Source organism: Barbus barbus (assembly GCF_936440315.1).
Source record: "Barbus barbus genome assembly, chromosome: 48".
Lineage (NCBI taxonomy): Eukaryota > Metazoa > Chordata > Actinopteri > Cypriniformes > Cyprinidae > Barbus > Barbus barbus.
Window position 1 is genome coordinate 11953235 of NC_136726.1, and position 22874 is coordinate 11976108.

Sequence of the window (22874 nt, forward strand, 5' to 3'; positions counted from 1 at the left end):
TTAGATAAAGTACTTATCATTTTAAAGATCATTAATAAGACAGCTTTTTTGTGCAAAATGCATGAGAAAACTGTTTTTGGATGGACCTACCTGTTAGTTTCTGTTGTAGTGTTATTTGACTCTTCATTCTTCACATTGCGCAGGCGTTCTTGACGGGCTCGTCTCTGGAGCTCCCGGGCCGCTTCCTCATCATCATCGTGAGAGTTCATCCTGTAGATGCGGTGGGACACAGGCATAGAAGTAAAGACTCATTCTTCAGTATGAATGCAGACAGACAATACTGACAGATATATGAATGCTTCTTGGCTCAGTGCTGAAAGAGATTGTGGGAAACACACTTCATAAACTTTACATCACCCCGAAGAGTCAATAATGATTATACGAGCAAACGTGAGCTTGAAAATCAATCTACACAGAGTCTACTAAAAATATAAACAGATTTTTAAACTTTAAAAAAATAAATTCCTCATATGTGCATAAATTTATGCACAAAATGTACTAGTCAACATTTATTTTTCTATTATTTACATTTCAATTCATACAATTATGAATACAATTGCAGTTATAATATTCATTATTTTATTTATTTATTTAAATTAAATGTTGGTTATGCTGAGAGTTGTTGTTTATTGCAAAATACAAAAGATATTCTTACAAAACATTTATTGCTGTCAAACGATTAATCACGATTAATCGCATCAAAAATAAAAGTTTTTCTTTACATAATATATGTATGTGTACTGTGTATATTTATTATGTATATATAAATACACACACATACAGTATATATTTTGAAAATATTTACATGTATATACATTTATATATTTATATTTTATATTTTATATAAATATATTTAATATGTGACCCTGGACCACAAAACCAGTCTTAAGTAGTATGGGTATATTTGTAGCAATAAGCCAAAAATTCATTGTATAGGTAAAAATTATACAATTTTATTTTATACCAAAAATCATTAGGATATTAATAAAGATTATGTTCCATGAAGATATGTTGTAAATTCCCTACCCTAAATATATCAAAACATAATTTTTTATTAGTAATGTACATTGCTAAGGGCTTCATTTGGACAACTTTAAAGGTGATTTTCTTAATATTTTGTTTTTTTGCACCCCCAGATTCCAGATTTTCAAATAGTTGTATCTCAGCCAAATATTGTCTCATGGAATGGAAAGCTTATTTATTGAGCTTTCAGATGATGTATGAATCTCAATTTAAAAAAATTGACCCTTATGACTTGTTTTGTGGTCCAGAGTCACACATATAAACATAACATCTTTTTCTTAAATATATATATACACATATACATACATGCATGTGTTTGTATTTATATATATACAAAATAAATAAACAGTGTACACACACATTTTATGTAAACAAAAACTTTTATTTTGGATGCGATTAATCACGATTAATCGTTTGACGGCATAAAAACTTTACAGTGGTACCATGGAACAATAATGGTATTAAATGGACATATCATGCTAGTAAATGTTTCTGTAATGTACAGTATACCCCTCACATTTCAGCAACAATTTTAGTATATCTTCTCAAGGGACAATACTGCACAAATGAAACTTGGATATATTTTAGAGTAGTCAATTTGCAACTTGTATAGCAGTAAAAATTTACTGTCCTCTAAAAATAACTCAACATATAGCCATTATTGACCAAATAACTGGCAACAAAAATGTGAACACCCTAAGTGAACATGTCAAAACTGTGTCCAAAGTGTCAGTATTTTGTAGGGGCACCGTTGTTATCTAGCACTGCCTTAATCATCCTGGGCATGGAATTCACCAGAGCTACACAGGCTGTTGCTGGGATCCTCTTGCACTCCTCTACAATGACATCACGGAGCTGTTGGATGTTAGACACATGGTGCTTCTCCACCTTCCACTTGAGAATGCCTCACATGTGCTCAGTAGGGTTCAGGTCTGGAGACATGCTTAGCCACTCCATCACCTTCACCTTCAGCTTCATCAGCAAGGCAGTTGTTATCTTGGCGGTGTGTTTGGGGTCGTTATTATGTTGGAAAACTGCCGTTCGGCCAAGTTTCTGAAGGGAGGGCATCATGTTCTGCTTCAGAATGTCACAGTACATGTTGGAATCCATGTTTCCCTCAACGAACCGCAGCTCCCCAGTACCAGCAGCACTCATGCAGCCCTGGACCATGTTGCTACCATGGTTCCAGTAATTCATGCTCTTGGACAGGTTGTCTTCAGCTAACTGTTTGCAGGCATTCTTGTGAGCCAGCTTTAGAAGGGGCTTCCTTCTGGGACGATGGCCATGACCAGCTGACCTTCCACTTCTGCAACCTCTAAAGCAATGCTGGCAGCACTCATACGTCTGTTTTTTGAAGCCAGCTTCTTCACCTGATGCACAGCACGAGGACTCAACTTCTTTTATCGACCCTTGCGAGGCCTGTTCCGAGTGGAACCAGTCTTGAAAAACCTCTGTATGACAGTGGCCACTGTACTGTAACTCTGTTTCAGGTTGTTACTGATCTTCTTATAGCCTAGGCCATCTTTGTGGAGAGCAACAATTCTAATTCTCAAATCTTCAGCGAGTTCTGTGCCATGAGGTGCTATGTTGAACATCTAGTGGTCAGTATGAGAGAATTGTACTCAAAGCACCAAATTTGAACTGCTCTAATGTGAGATACACAAATTTGTATAGTCCTGTCAAGCAGACAAAACCATGAACATGATGGATATTTGGCTTTGCATGGTTAAACGATGTATAGCTGTTATCACTTAGGGTGTACTCATTTTTGTTGCCAGCTTTTTTGACAATAATGGCTGTATGTTGAGTTATTTTCAGAGGACAGTAAATCTTTACTGCTATACAAGTTATACATTGACTAATCTAAAATATATCCAAGTTTCATTTCTATAGTATTGTCCCTTGAGAAGATATACTAAAATGGTTGCCGAAATGTGAGGGGTGTACTCACTTTTGTGAGATACTGTATAATATAATTTAAATGGTATAACCTTGGTATAAATATGGCAATACGATTCCAATAGCAATACTTTTCTGTTGACTGAATTAGACCTTGAGATTCATATAAACAGTTTCTTGTTTATTTATGCTTGCTTTGCCTGCTTGCTTAAGATACTGGTCAGACCCAAAAACCTCAACTGTAATGAAATCTTTGAGGCATGGAAGTATACATAGAAAGGTCTGGACTGCAATCTGAGGGGAAAGCCTTGTTAGCATCTTAGCGTCATGGTAAATTAGCAAGATTGTAAACTTGGATGCCAAATGTACTGTTTTCCCTCTGAATTGCCTCATTGTCAGGCTCAGATGTTCTCAAATTCTCCGTCTTGCTGTTGTAGTTGAGCGAGTCCGGCCTGGCTTGAGTTTGCCATGGCATGTTGGTGTTTATAAGGCAGTGAGAGCTCTTGAAATGGCCAATTGATGGAGGATGGGTTTTATTTTTTTTCCCCTTCTCCTCTTCACTTCCCTTCCCAATCATTTGCAGATGTTGTAGATGGTAGAGAGAAACCCATAACAGGGACCACAATTCTGTTTCTCCATCCCGAGACCAACAGCGGAAATCCGAAACAATCCGTTCCTCTCAGGGAGTTCCATATGAAAAAGGTCATCCAAAAAGACAGTCAGATGGAGCATCTGCGATTTTCCTGGAAGAATACAGTCTGTCTTCTGTAAGAAGTGTTGCTGGATGAATACAATAGCTTTCAGACCTCCAGTGCGCCAGATGAAATGCAAGGAGAGATGGAGGGAGAAAGCTCACACTCCTGACAGATACTGAAACATTATGGCTGAATCTTGGAATAAAAGCAGTAGTCAAAACATTCCAAAGTCTGTGGAGTTTCCTTAACCTGCTGCAGAGAGATTCAGCACATGACAGGCCAGATTCCCACTGTATTGAAGACCAGGGCTGCGTTGCGTTTCTCAAAAGCATTGTAAACCTGAGGGGATCGTAGAGACTGCTGGTGCCAATGGGTTCAAATCAAGTCAAGTCAAGTTGAGCTTTATTGTCATTCTGCTACATGTGTGGACATATAGTGGAGCAAAATGTCGTGTCTCGCAGTACCACGGTGCTACATACTAAACATAAGATAAACAATGCAAGTATAAGAAAAAAAAAAACAATAGAGCATCTGACTATAGACAAAAATAGACCATCTGACTATACATATACTATAAATACTATAACTACTATACCTAGTTGCCTAGAGATACACAAACTGAGACTGTACAAGAACTTTACATATATACTGTACATGAAATTGTGCAAAAAAAATAAAAATAAAAATAAATTAATTGTATATATATTTCGTACATTAAATTGTTGTGCAGATTAAAGAGAGATTTTGTGGGAAGCAGTGCATAGTGCAAAAAGATTTGTAGTGCAATGCTCAAGTAAACATTATTTTGTAGTGCAATGCTCAAGTAAACATTTTCTTATTGACTCTTTGTAGCAGGGAGTGTTCATAGAAAGTGTCTAGTGTGCATATAATGGGATGAGTGCGTTACTACAGGTGGTTTGTATAGCCCACTCACCTGTGTGTAGCACACTCAGAATTGCACTTAGGAAAAGTTGTCAACTGTAATGAGTTGGGTGGGTGGGGGGTCAGAGGGGGACAGGGAGATTGGAGTTAAGAGCTCCAGGATGGAGGGGAGAGGGACACCGATGATCTTTGCGGCAGTGTTCACTGTCAGTTGTAGGGTCTTGCGGTCAGCAGCACTACAGTTCCCATACCAAACAGGGATGCAGGTGGTCAGCACACTCTCAATGGTGCCCCTGTAGAAAGTGGTGAGGATGGGTGGCGGGAGACTTGCCCTTTTCAGCCGGCGGAGAAAGTGGAGGCGCTGTTGTCCCTTCTTGTTGAGTGACATGACGTTGGTGGTCCAGGTGAGATCCTCTGAGATGTTCACCCCCAGGAATTTAATGCTGCCGACCCTCTCCATGGTTGAGCCGTCAATGGTCAGTGGGGGGTGGTCAACAGAGTTTCTCCTGAAGTCCATCACAACCTCTTTTGTCTTACATTGAGAGACAGGTTGTTACCACGACACCATTTCGCCAGCTGTGCCACTTCCTCTCTGTGGAGCGTTTCATCGTTGTTGCTGATGAGGCCTACCACAGTTGTGTATCTCAGCAGCGTGAAGAGCAGCAGGCTGAGCACTCAGCCTTGTGGGGCACCTGTGCTCAGTGTGGTAGTGCAGGAGGAGTTGCGGCCGACACGGCTGACTGAGGTCTTGCAGTTAAAAAGTTCAGGATCCAATTACAGAGGGAGGTGTTAAGGCCCAGCAACTTTAGTTTGTGGATGAGCTGTTGTGGGATTATAGTGTTGAATGCTGAGTTGAAGTCGATGAACAGCATTCTTACATAAGATTCTTTCTGTTCCAGGTGAGTAAGAGCTAGGTGGAGAGTGGTGGATATTGCATGGAACGGTTTGGACGGTATGCAAACTGGAATGGGTCCGGTGTGTTTGGGACACTGGACTTGATGTGATGCATGACTAACCTCTCAAAGCACTTCATCATGATTGGGGTCAGTTTTGAGACACGTGGGGACGACTGCCTGGCTCAGCGAGGTGTTGAAGATGTCTGTTAGGACATCCATCAGCTGTGCAGCACAGTCTCTCAGTACACGTCCAGGTATGTTCTACAATCTACTTAGGTTTACAATGCTTTTGGAAAGCATTAGCTAGTCAAAAATACATAGCTGTCATGAATCTGGTGTATGAACTTCCGTTAACTCACCACCAGAGGTCACTCCCTCACCACATGGACTCTTGCACCACACTAACTGTTGCACGCCACCTCAGACTACAATTCCCATCATCCATTGCACTGACGACACACAGCTGATTGCACTGATCACACAGCTGATTGCACTGATCACATACCCTACATAAACCATGGACTTCCTCTTCCTCTCTGCCGAGTACTGTATTGCGTTTATCACTCCCCTAGTGTTAGCTACCTTACCGAGCCATTCTGTGTTTTTCTGTTTAGTTCCAGTATTGTTATGCATTTATAACTCTCCTAGTTTTAGCTGCGATACAGAACCCACTTTGTTTTCATAGTCTTGCCTTGTGTGTTTTTCTAGTGTTTTGATTCTTGCCCGCGTTTCCTGGATTTACCCCTTTGCCTTGCCGTTTGGACTCTATTTGAACCTCTCTTGGACTATTGCTCGTATACCTGGATTATCTCTCTGCCTTGCCCTGTTGGATATTGTTCGCCGATCGCCGACTCTCGCTAGCCCTAGGATTGCTCTGTGTCTTGCCCGTACCATATCTGTTTGCCGTTGTTTGACCCTGCCTGTTTATTGACTATGTTTATAAATAAAAGCTTGCACTTCGATCCGCACGTCTCACGTCTTGTTCGCCCCGTTACAGATGCTGTGCTAGTTTCATGTATTTCATATCACTCTGTGGGCTCTTTCTTTTCACGTAATGAAATAATTTCAGTTTAAATTAATATTTCTTTTCTATTTAGTTATAATGTATTCAGCCAGTCTGTCATGATAACTAAAACTCCTCCAGGGTGATAAGAGACCCCTACTTCTTGGTTATTTTGTTATTATAACAGGACATCATCCACTACATATATCTTCTTTTTTTTTAGGTGAATAGATGATTATGTATAATACACTGTATAAAAAAAAATCATAATTTTAAAGGTAAAGGAATGTAATGATAAACATAAAAAATCTAAACATCAAAAACAAAAATGAAAACATTAAAACATTTATTTTAATGTGCCATATTATTTGTAAAAAAAATATATTAAATTAATTAAAAAATTGTTTAAAATGTTTTAAAATATAAATTGCAATAAAATGTGTGGTGAAAATCTATATTACCCTCAACAAGACAATGCATGTACTTATACAATAAAGTATTTTTAAACATTTAAGTATAAAATACAAGTCATTTTATAATGCACTATGAAAGAAAACAGTACAAGAATGTTCCCAATGGTCCTTGCCTTGCTATAGAAAGGCCTTAAATTCATCATGTGACCTTCCCTCTCTTGCATCCTCTAAAATGCATGAGTTAAAGCCTAAATTACTGGTAAAGTGTTATGTCAATCAAAAAACTGTAATATTGAGAAATCCTTTTTGGGACCCTGAAGAGATAAATGAAGACTGAATCCATAATTCACATGCAAAGCCACATCATTTCTTTGACAATATAGTTGATACTTGAAAATGAAATTGGACAGAATTATAATGGCATCGTTCTGAAGTGGTAATATGCTGAAACTATTGAACAAGCAAACGCATTTAGAAAATATGCTGATGCACCTGGTGAGCTGTTTAATCAAGCACAAGGGATTTATGGGCGATGCCATGTTCACTTCCTTTGACATAAATAAGCGGGTTCTCTCCGTTGCTGTTTTGAACTGGAAACCATGACAGGCAGTTGGGATTCGGAGTTCAGATTCTTTAGCATCAATAATTTTCATAGAGAATATTTCTTTTCCAGATATGGTTCCAATAAAGTTTGTTTTCTCCACTACAAAGCCAATGGATGTGGTAGAAATGCCTTGAGGTTTCTTTCTTGAGACTCATCCATCTCAATAAAGTTTCTCTCTCGGTCATTCCAGCACATATGCACTGCAGTTTCTGAGACCAGACTGAAATATGACATTGTGCAGCAGAAGTGAAGGATTGGGAATAAGAGAAATATATATTTCCCGCACTCAGAGTTTAACATGCACACAATGGGAGAAAGTGTCAGAATTCATCATTTCTCCAGATAGAAGTTATTAAGTAATGCGCGATGGATTTGGCTTGAGAATTCGCTGGATTTGAAAGTGATTTTTATCAAAGGTTTGATTTCCTTTTCTGCTTTGATTGTTGCCGAAGCTTAAAAGTGGCTTACGTTTGTGTTTTTTGTTTTTTTAGTCAGTCCACTTTCTTTTAGTTGAGCTGAGAGCACTGGGTCAAAGATAAATAAGAGTATCTATGAAAATGAAACAATCTTTTTAAAATGTAGTTGCCAAGATTCTAAGAAATGTTCTCCTTATACTCTATGGTTTTATATCATTTTTAGAAATGTTTTTAAATATTAATATTTCATATTTAAATATTCAGTATTTGTCTAGGTTAAACGTATTTTTTAAAACATAAAAATATTAATTCATAAATATCATGAGGGAGGGTTTTGGGAGGTTGACACCACACAACATTTTACAACCTAAACTAACTTTGCCTTGTCATAATAATCAATCAAATTGTCGTAAAAATGTCATAAAAATCAGTAAAATATTCTGATGTTAAAAAAGGTCAAATCAAGTATCATTGAAATACTATTATAGTTTTTATTAATATAAGTTTTTATTTTTATATTTGCAGTTATTTTCATTTATTTAAAGTTTTAGTAATTTTGTTGTGTTTTTGTAATTTTTAGTAGTTATTGTTTTTTTTTTAATTATGTCTATATAGTTTTTATTAATTTTTATTTCAGGTTTAGTTTTTGTTATTTTACATGAAGTTAAACGAGATGAAAATGAAAAATGCTGCTTTGGCAAACTAGCTGAAATAATGAAAAGTTTATATATATATATATATATATATATATATATAACATTTCAGTTAAAATTTATAAAAATAGATTTTTTTATATTAAAAGATTATTCCAAACTAGTTATTAAGAATTTAATATAATTTGTTAATATAATTATTTTAATAAACATTTTATTTTATTTTATTTAGGACTGCTGTATCACTTGGTCTATATGACATTTGGAATGGACCTGGACAAAATAAATAAATCTTAAGTAAGAAATTCAAAACATGTTCATCAAGAAGTGGCATAATTTCTCAATGAAGTGTATTTGATGTATTTTTAATAAATTAATAGAAAGTGTTATCCTTCTTTTCTGAATTTTCATCACAAAGAATATTGTATAAAACTAAAAATATCCCTGAGGATAAACACTGTAATCTTCTAGACTCTAAATATTGCAACTGCAAAGACAGAAAAGCATGGAAAGTGTGAGGCTGATAGTGTATGTTATTGTTAGAGTATCTAACAAGCAAAAAAAACTGGAATGATGCAGATCTAACATCCGTAGCTTTTCCATGTACACCATACCGTCCATCAACACCACCACCACCTCCCACAAATACACAAACAATACAAAACTGATTGTGTGCATTCCAGCCTACGTGAAAATGTGATTATATGTGCTGACAGTCATGTGTAACACTATTATGTGCATTCATCTGTTCTCATTCCCTCATAAAGAGCAGTAAAGCATCTGTAATCTCCAGTAAACATCTGCGGATCAGTCCTTAAATGGAGCGCTGGACAGTGGGAGTAATAGAAGGATGGAGAAACTGCAGCTCTCTGTCTATGAGTGAGCCAAGTCATCCTGAACTATAAACACTTTGAACAAACCTGACCTGCCAAACCCACACTGCACATTACCCATGCTAATACACAGTTTTTATGTATTGCAACAATTAATATGAAGAGAATAAAGTTTTGCAAGCCTTTTACCATGACCATTTTAAATGTCCATATTTTTCTTAATACACAAGAATGTTAATGTTCGCTGCTGGGTAGCACTTGAAGCAGTTTTTGAAATAAAGACGGATTTCCACAGAAGGCTTGCGTCAAAACAGAAACACATGAATAAATCTAATCTGGTTTAAACAAACCCAGTGTAAACACAGAATAATTGACATTTAGTGTGTACAAAAGACCAATAATGCAATCGCATGCTATTTCTCTTTTCTTTATGATGACACTAAATATTTCTCCTTTAGTTAGCTCCATTGGATCCACTTATTACATTTTACAAATTATATTATATAAATAATATTTTTTTCCATAAAATTGAACCTGCTTTCAAGATATTTTTAAAGATAATCTGCATTGTATTTTCTTGTTTTTGCTTTTTTTTTTTTTTTTTTTTTAAGTATCCATTACTCTTAATGTTGATTCTCATTTGAAATTTACTATAACAAAAAAATTATTTTGTTATTGATATCAGCATAATTTAGACAGTACAACAAACTACCATGATTTAAAAATGATGTATGTCATTTAAATAAATCATTTAATGATTTATTTAAATTATACATATTTAATTACAGTAATACAGAGAATAATAATAATTTTGCATTAAAATAATGATAATTACAAAAAAGGCGTAATTGTCTTAAATATAATTTTTTATTTCTTTCTCGGTTTTACAGCAGTGTGATTATAGTTGTCTAAAACGGAAACAAAAATGAAAATTACTTTGAAATAAACATTTACTGAAATAAAATAAAATTTTCAAAACTTTTTTTCAAGTAGCTGCCAAGGCAACTTTTCTTATTTTAATTTAGTTTAACTTAATATATTAAAATAACTAAAACCCAAATTATTAAAATAAAACAAATGAAAAACAGAACATATAAAAATGTATTCAAAATATTAATTTTGATTATAAGAGTATTTAATTGATACTAAAATAACACCCTATTGCACTGAGATTTCAAGGTTTGAACATTAAATAAACTAAACCTAAATTATGCACATCCCATCTGCCAGTGTAACTATTCCTTGTCTGAAAGAAACTAAAATATATATCCAATGTGTGTCTGTCTAAAATCAGATATTATCTGGATTTACTCTACCAACCCGTCAACTGTAACAAAGCACTGTAAATGTAGACATTTACAAGCATGTCAACCTTTATAAGGAATAGAGAGGCGAGCAGAGGCACGGTTGTTTGGATGACGCAGACACAGGCCTCTCCAACTTGGCCAGACTATCATAGACAGTACTCCGGTGGCTTTAAATAGTATTAAACTCATCATCGGGATGACAGTGATCTGAGTGTTATTGCATCATCTAAAATGATGAATCCCATTTTTTAATGGAAGCAATTGAGAGCAAATTCAACATTTCAAAAAAAGAGGTAAATTAATGTGTTTGTGACTTACTTCTCTGCTTCCCGCTGCATCTCTTCTCGCTTTTGTCTCCGTAGCTCTCTGCGACGCTCAAAATCAAAGTCCTCATCCATGATTCACACAGAGCTCTTGGGGTACAAGCTGAAAGAGAGGAAGACAGTCAGACAGGGTGGTATTTATAAAGATTTGAACTGTCCTGATCACTTTAATTCAAAGTCAAGACGCTCCCTGTCAGCTGTTTGGCTTATAATTCACCAGGACCACAACATTCCAGTTTCTTGATCCATTTGCTTGGAACAACTACCAGGAAAGGCAAACTATTTAAACACATTTAACTTCACCACTGATCTTCTCTACTCATATTATTTTAAGTTTCAATATCCTCCTTAACTCTCAGCTCTTGCCATACAATGTTTGTTTAATGCATCATTTTAAGAATTTATATAAGCTATGTTCACATGTATCGTTTTAATTTTCCATCTTGAAGTATAGCATTTTCTGGTCTTCTATATCATTCAGATTAATCATTCTTTTGTGTTTTCTGCACTGTAAAAAAAAACGTTTCAAAAAGTTGTTTCAACTTGAAATAATTTGTTACCCCCGCTGACTTAAAATTTTTAGTTTAGTCAACTTCAAAAATGTTAAGATACTCAATGTTAATTTAAGGGACAACTGGAACATTTTAGTTTACTTAACTAAACATTTTAAATCAGCGGGGGTAACAAATTATTTCAAGCTGAAACAACAAATTATTTTTTTTTTTTTACAGTGATTACAGCAGTTAGCTACAGCCCCCAAATTCGGCATTCAAGGAGTGTAGATATTTGCCCCAAACACAATGAAATATTTTACTTTTGTAAAACTTTGCTTGTTTTACTCTGGCTGAGTCTGCGTGCTGCTTGATGACACAATATTTCATAAATAGGCTTCTTATCACTGTAAAAAGTTGACTTAACTTAAAAAAATTGAGGAAACCCATTTCCTTAAAATTATTAAGCAATTAGTAATAAAAAAAAAGTACAAGTTAAGTGAATTGTCAATTGTCACTTAAGTTTTTTTATTATTATTATTTACTTAATAATTTTAAGACAACGGGTTTCCTCAATTTTTTTAAGTTAAGTCAGCATCTCTTTTTACAGTGTGCTTGTATGCCCAACACCAAACAGAGCTAAGGAAATGGCAAAATTTGATTTAACCAGTGCTTGTTTGCTTACATTCTCTGAAATAATGAATAATGTAAACAAAGCCAAAAAATCGAATTGTGCTAGAAGGGTAAAGGATGTCATAAAAGAGGGTTTCCTGAACAACAAACCAAGACCCAAGAGCCTTAACTAATATTAAGGGGCAAACAACATCTAATTCCTGGAATTAAATAGGCTGTATCATAACTTGATAATTTTGTGTTTTATCACTAATATGATGGTTTCCCCAAACACACTCTGTCATTGGTTGGAATCTTATGAAGCCATTGGTTGAACCAGTGTTGATGTCGAAAACGCCAGTGTTTTAGGCGGGAATCATTAACCTACAAATTGGCAATGCTTAGTTAACTCTGTAATAATGAACTGGGATTGAATAAAGTAGTTTAAAATATTTAACAGAACATAGCAAAGAATGTGTCCCTGAAATATTAATCTTACAGTCCTGACTACTATTGATGTAGTAAATTCTGACCTACTTGGCATCATCGTCATCATCTGTGGAGGTAGGATGAATCCCTGACGAAGCAGTAATGAAGACCTTGTGCTTTTCCTGAAAAAATGCCCAGCTTTGTGATTTTGGAAAAATGTCTGTGGAACTGTAGGTCACCATGGCAAATTCTAGTAGGTGCAAAGCAGCCATGTGTCAGCCAAGCAGACGTCCTCATAAGGGTTTGTTTATGTGTGGCCATTAACACTGCTATCAACTGTCATTGCCACTCAAGTGCTTCTTACATAGTAATATTTTTTTGGAATGACTGTTACTATTTAGTGTTCCAAACTGCGACTAAAATGGTTACGAATGCGACAACAGATAAATTTCGCAACAGTTTTGTGACGTGAGTGTCTTCTGGTGGTTTCATTGGATTTCATAACGCTAAAGTGCACTGCAACGTTTTCTGTCTGAACGCGACAACGATGACACTGATTTGCGAAAATGACTCTTTTGAACCGGTTCTTTTTAATGACTTCAAATTCACGAAGGAACCTGAAACGCACGCGTGATTGATTAGCGGTTTGAATCGTTATGAAGAACTGTGATGAATGGTTCCTGAGACAAAAATTCAAATGAAACATTTATGAGCCAAACAACGTTTTTAGTTTTTGCCTTGAATGTGTGCTGTATGGACTAGTAACACTTAAGTTTTGAAGAAATAAGTTTTCATTTAAAATGTAATAATTAATTTAAAAAAAAATGGAAATATAACACATTTTAAATGAACGCATTAAAAGCCATGTTTATAATTTATGTTGGTTAAATAAAATAATAAATGAAATCATTTAAATTTGCATTTTCTATGGCAAAAAAAAAAAAAAAAAAAAAAAAAAAATTTATTTTCTTTGTCGTTTGGTCAAATACTTTTCTTTAGTTCACTCAAAAATGAAAATGTTGTAATCATTTACGTATATCAGTTGTAATATTTTCCCATACTATGGCAGGCAGTTGTACAGGTTTGGAATAACTTAAGGGTGAGTAAATGGTTTTTTTTAATTTTTGGTTGAACTTTCCCTTCAAAAAGTGTCTTTGGACAATTCAAAGTCAATATAAGATGGACTGTAGCTAATTGGAGAGTTTACACAGATTTAAATATGTCCATTTATATTCAATTAAAAATGATTTATTATTTTTTTGTTGTTATTATTTTATTGAACCATTGTTTTATAACATTGTTTAAAATGTATAACTTCTTGCTTCATTTTTATTTTTTAAGCATCAGTCCTAGACTAGAATTTTAATACAGTAGGGTTCTGAGAGCACTTTAACATCTGTGACAGATAACTTGGTTGGATAATTCTGTTAAAGATTTTATAGTCCGTCTCTCTGCAAGACACCAGCCTCCATTTTATATTATAATATCTTTGCATCGATATGGGAACAATTAGGTTGGTGGTTTCACAAAGCCTGTTCTGTGTTCTTCTCTCCATATCACATGTGTGGAGCGCTGGGCCAGACAGAAAGCGCCCAGCAGGCTAGAGGTGAGGGGACTTGTTGGACGGTTGCTTCCACTGGAGCTGCAGGCGTGTTTGGTTTGGCTCTCCTCCAGAGGCAGAGGAACAAGTCTCTTGCACCAGTCTAAAGCGTCTCCATATGTGCATAAACTGAAAAAAGTCCTGCAATGGTGACCTCATGTGAGGGCTTTCTGGGTGACAGACGCATAAGGCTTTCCTGAACCCTTTTAACTCCTGCCTACAACCTGTCACATCTGTCAGCAGAAGGCTGATGTGCTTTGACCACTGGGTTAATGTATTACAACCACACATAAGACAATATGTATGCAATTTCTTACATTTGCATTAGGTTTGATGTGAGAAAGTGTTGGTGACCCCACTAATGAATTAATCAGATTTCAGTGGAGCACTTTTCACTGCATTCATCAAATCAGTTTTTAACCCTTTTGCCAGTTTTACAAATGAAACTTTATTTGTATATGAAGTAATGGACAAGCATCAGTCCTGTTTTAGTAACCGTGATAGAACAGGCATTTATTAGTTAAAAATTAAATGGTCAAAATGTTAAGTCCATAATCTTTTATATATATAAAAAAAATCGTTAAATGTTGACTGAAGAAAATTTTAATAGTAATTTTTCTTACTGCGTATAAGAATTAAAAAAAGATTTAGATACCAAGCATAGCAATTAATTTTTTAATGTTATATTTCTTTAAATAAATTGCTGATAATTTCAGTTTTCTTAGCAAAAACATTAAATTTAAAGGAAATCAACAACTTCAGGAACAAATGAAGACATTGAAGAATTCAGGAATTTCCTCAATGCAAAATAGTTGTTAAAATAGAGGTTAATAAAACCAGACTAAGTGATCTGAAGAATTCAAAGGCATTTTCTTTTTCTGTTCCCATTTCCCTTGTTCATTAGAGAACGCTTTTGGGTAGTGGGCATGTTATACATTTCCCAGACTCCCTTTCGCTGTCCAGTCTTCCTACCACAAGTTATCATCGAGTCCACAAATCATTTCCACATGACGGAGACGGAGAACATATTCTAATTTATACATCTGTGACTGATTCCAGGTCCTGGGCAATGTGCCCTCTTCATGGTATTAATTTTTTTACGCAGAGAGTTTGAAAGCACTAGACTCCACTAGAATGACCAACATAATGCTTTTGCACTAAAGTACACAGATGGGAAAAAAGCTTGAAATGAAATGAATCTCATTAGAACATTTACAGTACAGACTGACAGATCAAGTCCAAATCTGTTAAAAATATTTATATAGTGTATCTTAAGCCCGTAATGGAATTTCTGTCAGGAAGTCAGCATTTCAGAGTTGTTGCTACCACCCAGGTAAGACTGGGTGAAGTCGTTTACAATGACATAACGAGCTGTCTAGTGGGTTTTCAATAAAGCTTTATTATGTGCGGACAGGACAAACGTGTGGAGCCAGAATACACATCAGGGTGCATCAACGTCCAAGCCAAAACCAACGAGAGCTGTGCAAGATGCTGAAACGATTTTCTAGTCACTGATAAAGTACCTGCTTTCCATTTGATTTATTCGCTTATTCAGACCTTTAGACACAGTGCATGAGAAAGGAGTATTACGTATAGCTATGCTATAGTTTCATCTCTCTTGCATCACTCTGTGGTCTTCTTCTTCTTCTGTGGTCTTCTTCTAATTTCACGTTTAACATTTTATGGTCATCAATATATTTGCTCACAGTCACAAGATATAACAACTTAAAGGGATAGTTCATCCAAAAATGAAAATTCTGTCATTAATTACTCACCCTCATGGTGTTCTAAAACCACATGACCTTCGTTCATCTTCTGAACACAAAAAATATATTTTTGATGAAATCTGAAAGCTTTCTGACCCTGCATAGACAGCAAGGCAACTACCACGTTCAAGAAAGTTAGTAAGGACATCATTAAAATAGTCCAAGTGACATCAGTGGTTCAACCTTAATTTTATGAAGCTACGAGAATACTTTTTGTGCTCAAAGAAAACAAAAATAATTATATTCAACAATTTCTTGTCTTCCGTGTCAGTCTTCGATGCACATTCATGAGAGTTTCATCAAAAATATCTTAATTTGTGTTCAGAAGATGAACAAAGGTCTTACAGGTTTGGAACCACATGAGGGTGAGTAATTAATGACAGAATTTTCATTTCTGGGTGAATTATCCATTTAACAAAAATTATGATTTTTTATACTTTTAGGGACCTTATTCCACCCTTGTTACACTTGTTGCTGGTCAAAAATGACCAGCCTACAAAACATTACTTATAAATTTCTATATTATTACTAAATATTGGATTTTTTCTTTCTATAAGATCAGGTTTTGTATTTATTCTTTAAACTGATAGGCCTCATTGATCTGAACTTGTGCACCTTAATTTTTGAGTGAACATTGCCAAAATTATGTCTCTCATAATGCTTTTCTATTACAAACAAACTAGCATAATGAGAGATCTACAGGAAATCTTTTTTTTTTTTTTTACTGGTTATTTTTGATCAGGAACACCAAATTTGGTGGATTTTTCGGCAAAACATAATTGTTAAGTAGCTATGTAAAGTAGGATAATGGACGTTGTTCATTTTTGGATAATTTGTTCATTTTAAATTTTTTGATTCCACATACCCACAAAATATATAAATGTCGCTAAATATTTTCATGTATAAAGACATATTGACACTCTGTCAAATAAAATACAATTATATAATATTAATATTTATTTTATTACTATGGGTGACACGGGTTCAAATCTGGAGTAATTTCCCACTCCCCCCACTCACTCTTCCTGTCAACACACAAGCAAAAAACTCACTGAAGTTAAACAATAAACCAGAACAAAGATCTTTTGCTCCTCTACAGCTTATTTGGACAACTTCTGAATTTATGAGGACAAGATGAAAGATTTAACTTATAACAGGGGCCTGTCATTTTATTAATCAAAACCATCAAAGACCGAGACAGCGACATGTTGTGTTTTTCCTCAACCGATCTTTTTGATGTGTAATTAGCATTAGTGCTGGCAATTACACCAAAACCTCAAATCACATCAAGAACAACATGCCCTTAGCAGTAGAAGCAGCTGTACATTGGCAGTGAATTCACTCCCCTGTTTCCGCCGCACCAATCTCCAGATGCACAGACCGGGGATCCCCAACCAGAGATGCACTGAATCAATGGCTCGTAAAATTCTGACCGATAAATATGTGAAGGCTTTTTGTGCCATGACGTGTAACAGTTGCTGCTCACTGGTGAGGCCTTGCATAACCAAACATGGATAAAGATGCTCACCCTGTGAAACTAACATGGGCTTCAGTTTAGAGTGCAAGACTTGGATCTCTAAACAAGTACTGTATACTACTGTGGGAGTTTCAATCGTTGTGTAACCGGCAGAGTAGTCTGTCTGGTTGAAGTTTGTCCCTCTGCAGCTACGGTACCCCTCTGATGTCACCCAGCTAGCTGGGAGTGGCTAAACAACTAATTGGCGTCTAGGCCAGTTCCTATAAAACAGTCTGCACTGTTGGGCTTAGAGAGATTCTCTGGTGTCCAGATACATTTTCAGCCTTGTTACTGCTGGGGTATGCGGTTTTCCTGTGCAACGAAGGTATGGTAAATGTTTATATGATAGCAAGCTGAGCACTTATAGTGAATCTAATATTGGGCTATTGGAAAATAGGTGTTTGACTGATTGCCAGACGCTTCCGGGTAATCGTGCGGTGTATTACTGAAGGTATTATTTGTGCATTTTACTGTCAATTATAATGTGGGTGTCATTGTTGGGGCATATGCATATTAACGAGCAAAGTTGCGTGCAGGTCTGGGGCAAAACGCAGTGGGCACGGAGAGGGACTTAAAGGAGCAGTGGGAAGGCCACTGACTACCCCACCGCCTCTCCTGTAACGTGGGCATTATTCTGCTGCAGCAATGGATGAAGTTGAACAGCTGAGAGAACAGATCCGTCAGCTGCAGGCAGACTATGGCCGCCTGCAGCAGCAGCAACCACCGCCACCCCAGTCGGACAATCCTACCAACCCTGTGTCTCATGAACGGTTGATTTATCTCCCTAGGGAACGGAAGTGTCCCGTATTTCGGGGTAGGGTGGGTATTGACATTGTTGAGTGGGTGGAAGAGGTGGAGGTTTGTGCGCGTTCTAGACATTTGGGTGCACTTGACAAAGCTTACCTTATGTTTGATCATCTGGATGGGGAGGCTAAAGATGAGATTCGTTATAGGCCAAGGGCAGATCGGGAAAACCCGGAAAGGATTGTAAATATTCTCAAAGAACTTTATGGGTGTTCCCAGTCTTATGTTGCCTTACAAGAAAGTTTCTTTTCTAGAAAACAATTAGACGGTGAATCTTTACAAGAATATTCACATGCTCTCTTTTCTTTGATGGATAAAGTGAAACAGGTCTCCCCCGACTCAGTACCCCAGTTTGACATGCTGCTCCGTGACCAGTTTGCAGAGCATGTTATTGACTCGGACCTCCGCAGGGAATTGAAGAGACTTGTCCGTCAGACCCCAGGGATGTCTATGCTGGAACTGCGTGCTGCCGCCATCCGGTGGGAGTGTGAGAGCAGGCCCAGTGACTTCAATAGGGGTAGGAGTCATTCAGTTCCCTCTCTTTGTGCTATGCAGTACTCCAAAACTCAACCAGGCAGAGCTTCATCGCCCGGTAGTATGGCAAGTTCAGAAATGGCAGAGTTGCGGTCTATGTTGCTGAAGCAACAAGAACAGATCAACCACTTAACTAGTGCCTTAACTACTTTACAAGGCGTAGCTCGCCCAGCCTATTCCAGTCGTCCCGCTCTAGTTAGTCGGCCGTCAACTGTTATTTGTAGGCGATGCTTAAAGCCTGGTCACTACGCTCGAGAGTGTAACAATGAGAGAGTAGTAGCTCCTAATATCCCTCAGGCCCAAGCTCAGGCTAATGTTGCCTCCGTTTCTCAGTCGGAAAACTAGCTCCCTTCAGCGTGCAGAGCCACACGCTGAGAGGGGATGGTAGTGGCTCTCAGAATCAGGACACTTTTAGTCACCCTGTAACCCCCCTTGTCGCTCAGTGCCCGAAGGTAGCTGTGAGAGTAGGTGGAGTAGTTGTCAGTTGTCTTTTAGACACAGGGTCTATGGTATCTACCTTGGTAGAGAGTTTCTTTGTGCAACATTTCAAGGATAAACTTCAACAGTGTAATTGGTTGCAGCTTCGGGCTGCAAATGGGTTAGATATACCCTATATAGGGTATGTTGAACTAACGGTTGAAGTATTAGGGAAGGTAATCCCCCAAAGAGGTTGGCTAGTGGTGAAAGATCCCCCAGGTCAGCTCGCCCCTCCACTCGTGCCAGGTGTGCTTGGGATGAATGTTATTCGAGAATGCTATGCCGAACTGTTTGGCCAACATGGTTCTTCTTTGTTTGATCTCCCACCGGTAGTTCATGCTTCACTCCCATGGCGGCACGCCTTGCAGCATTGTCATCGGGTCCAGCTCAGCTCTCTTCCACCCAAAACGGGTGTAGCTAAAGTTAGAGGGAGAAGGCGTATTTATATACCAGGAGGCACTGTAAAGTTGGTGGCAGCCACCTGCTCCACTCACTTTTGTGATGCTCCTGTTGTCCTGTTGGAACCGGCTAGTGGCTCTTTACCTAGTGGTCTCCTAGTTTCTCCTGCGCTAGTGCGCGTAGAACAAGGTACAGCTTTTATCCCTGTGGTCAATGTGGGGTTTACACGTGCTACATTATACCCCCGCCAGTCGTTAGGGTTGCTTGTTCACGCTACTGTTGAGGGCCTTCCTGTGGGCATTTCTGAAGACCAACCAGAAATAGAAGCTGTTGTGGCTAGCATGCAGGTTCCTAACGGGGACGTCAGGCCTAAGTCAGTGAGGGAGCAGATACAGGCCCTTGATTTGTCAGTGCTAGTGGAGGCTGAGCAAGAACAGATAAGGGCATTCTTGTTAAAACATGAGTCTGTGTTCTCGGCTTTTGAGGGTGACCTTGGCTGTACTAATCTTATATCTCATGATATACCTCTGCTAGACGACCAACCAGTTAGGCAACGTTACAGGCGTCTCCCCCCTTCTGATTATGATGCTGTTAAGGCCCATCTGCGACAGTTACTAGACAGCCAGGTCATACGGGAAAGTAGTAGCCCCTATGCCTCTCCCATTGTGATTGTGCGGAAGAAATGTGGCGGCCTACGTATGTGTGTTGATTACAGACAGCTCAACAGCAGGACCAGAAAGGATGCCTTCCCTCTCCCCCGCATTGAGGAGTCTTTGGATGCGCTATCGGGGGCTCAGTGGTTCTCCACGCTGGACCTGGCTAGCGGGTATAACCAGGTACCTGTGACCGAACAAGACCGTCCAAAGACTGCCTTTTGCACGCCTTTTGGGTTATTTGAATTTAACCGCATGGCCTTCGGGCTGTGTAACGCTCCAAGCACTTTTCAACGACTGATGGAGAGAATGTTTGGAGCGCAGCATTGCCAGTCCCTTTTACTATATCTGGACGATATAATTGTTTTTTCTTCTAGTGTTGAAGATCATATACACCGTCTGGAGCTGGTGTTGAGCCGTCTGCGGAAAGAAGGTCTGAAAGCAAAGCTGGAGAAATGCTGTTTTTTCCAGAAGGAAGTCCAGTATCTGGGCCACCTGGTCTCCCGTGAAGGTGTATCCACTGACCCAGCCAAGGTGTCCGCAGTGGCTAAGTGGCCCCGTCCCACTACTGTGTCCGAATTGAGGTCTTTCCTTGGTTTTGCGGGTTATTACAGGCGGTTTGTGGAGGGCTTCTCCAAGCTGGCAGCTCCTTTAAACCGCCTGGGGGCAGAGCTTGGCGGTACTAGGACCCGGAAGGGCCAAGGGCCACGGCTTGATGGAATGTGGACAGATGTCTGTGAGAACAGCTTCCAGGCCTTGAAGCAGAGGTTGGTGTGTGCCCCCACTTTGGCGTTTGCTGATTTTAATTTACCATTTATTCTGGAGGTGGATGCCAGCCATATTGGTCTCGGAGCAGTGCTCTCGCAGGAGCAGCAAGGAAAGATCCGGCCAATTGCCTATGCTAGTCGTAGTCTCAGTCCAGCAGAAAAGAACTACAGTTCGATGAAGCTGGAGTTCCTTGGAATGAAGTGGGCCATGACTGACAAGTTTCGGGAGTACCTATGGGGCCAACAATGCACTGTTTGGACGGATAATAATCCCCTGAGCCATCTGGGGACTGCCAAGCTGGGAGCGACTGAGCAGCGGTGGGAGGCCGAGCTTGCTGCTTTCAATTATACCATCCGTTATAGGCCGGGTCGTACTAACAGGAATGCAGATGCCCTCTCCCGACAACCTGCAGGATCACTGGGACCGACCACAGTGCCCTCCACACTAGGGACAGTCATACCAGTTTTTGTACAACAAACGACTAGATGTCAAGATCCATCACTGACAATCCAGATGGCGGTCTCGGCCTTCCCCTCCCGCACCCTTGAGGAGTTAAGAAGGCTACAAGTAGCGGACCCCACTATCGGGGCCTTCCTGCCGTTCTGGCTGGCACAGGGACCGCCCGATCCAACAGTGCGTAGGAAATTGCCAGGCTCTACCCGTGTGCTGTTGCAACAATGGGACCGTATTGTTCGAGCCGATGGACTGCTCTACCGCCGAATATTCCGTCCAGATGGGGGTGAAGAGGTGCGTCAGCTCTTGTTGCCTGCATGCCTAAAGGAGGAAGTCCTACAGCAGCTCCACAACGACCATGGCCACCAGGGGGTTGAACGTACCACAGAACTGATAAGATTGCGGTGCTATTGGCCAGGAATGGGGGAAGATATAAAGCAGTGGTGTCAGAACTGCGAACGGTGTACCCTCGCGAAGACTTCGCAACTTCGACCCCATGCACCTATGGGGCACCTCCTGGCATCTCGTCCAAACCAGATATTGGCGGTAGATTTCACCTTCCTTGAGCCTGCATTGGATGGTAGAGAGCAAGTGTTGATCATGACTGATGTTTTTACTAAATTCACACAGGCCGTGCCCACCAGGGACCAGAAGGCAACAACTGTGGCCAATGTGCTCATCCGGGAGTGGTTCTTTCGTTTTGGGGTCCCAGCTCGCCTGCACTCTGATCAGGGACGCAGCTTCGAGAATGCCATCATATACCAGTTGTGTTCCCTGTACGGGATCCAGAAGACCCGGACCACCCCATACCACCCTCAGGGCAACGGCCAGTGTGAGCGTTTCAACCGCACGATGCACGATCTGCTCCGTACTCTGCCCATGGATTTGAAGCGCCACTGGCCAGAGCACCTACCCCAATTAGTGTTTAGTTACAACACGGCTGTTCATCAGACAACTGGCGACTCACCGTATTACCTGATGTTCGGGCAAGACCCCCAGTTACCGGTGGACTTCCTGCTTGGCAGGGTACAAGAGCCTGGACACGGGCATATCTGTGAATGGGTCCGAGAGCACTAGCGGCACCGCATTGAAGCAGCAGCACCATTAAGAAGGCAGATTGCTCCTGCTGCTTTGCCTTGCCTAAATTAAGTTTTATATATATCTTTTCTTTTTATTGTGATTTATTTTGCCGTAGCTTCCGTCTAATGTTCTGTCTGACTGATGTGGTATTGGCTGTTCCAGTAGGGTATAGTGTTACATTCTCTTATCCACTTTGCTAGTAATAACCTTTTTGCCCTTTTTCTAGGGTATTAGAGTAGCTGCTCACAAGAGAGGTTCCTGGTTCCGTCCCCGTGCACTGTATCACGTATTGTAATGGTAAACTGCACTTCACAATATTGATTGAATCGTTGGGTTGTAGTGGTT

At 38.9% G+C, this 22874-nt stretch overlaps 1 protein-coding gene across 1 annotated transcript in view; it reads right to left on the bottom strand.

The window, feature by feature from the left end:
- Nucleotides 1-22874, bottom strand: part of cald1b (caldesmon 1b) — a 36978-nt gene that overhangs the window by 9791 nt on the left and 4313 nt on the right. The window contains exons 2-4 of the mRNA XM_079411740.1: nt 12584-12661; nt 10943-11050; nt 91-210 (exon numbers count right to left, since the gene is read on the bottom strand). Of these exons, the coding sequence (XP_079267866.1) occupies nt 91-210; nt 10943-11022 (200 nt within the window). The 5' untranslated portion in view covers nt 11023-11050; nt 12584-12661. The remainder of the gene's footprint in view (nt 1-90; nt 211-10942; nt 11051-12583; nt 12662-22874) is intronic.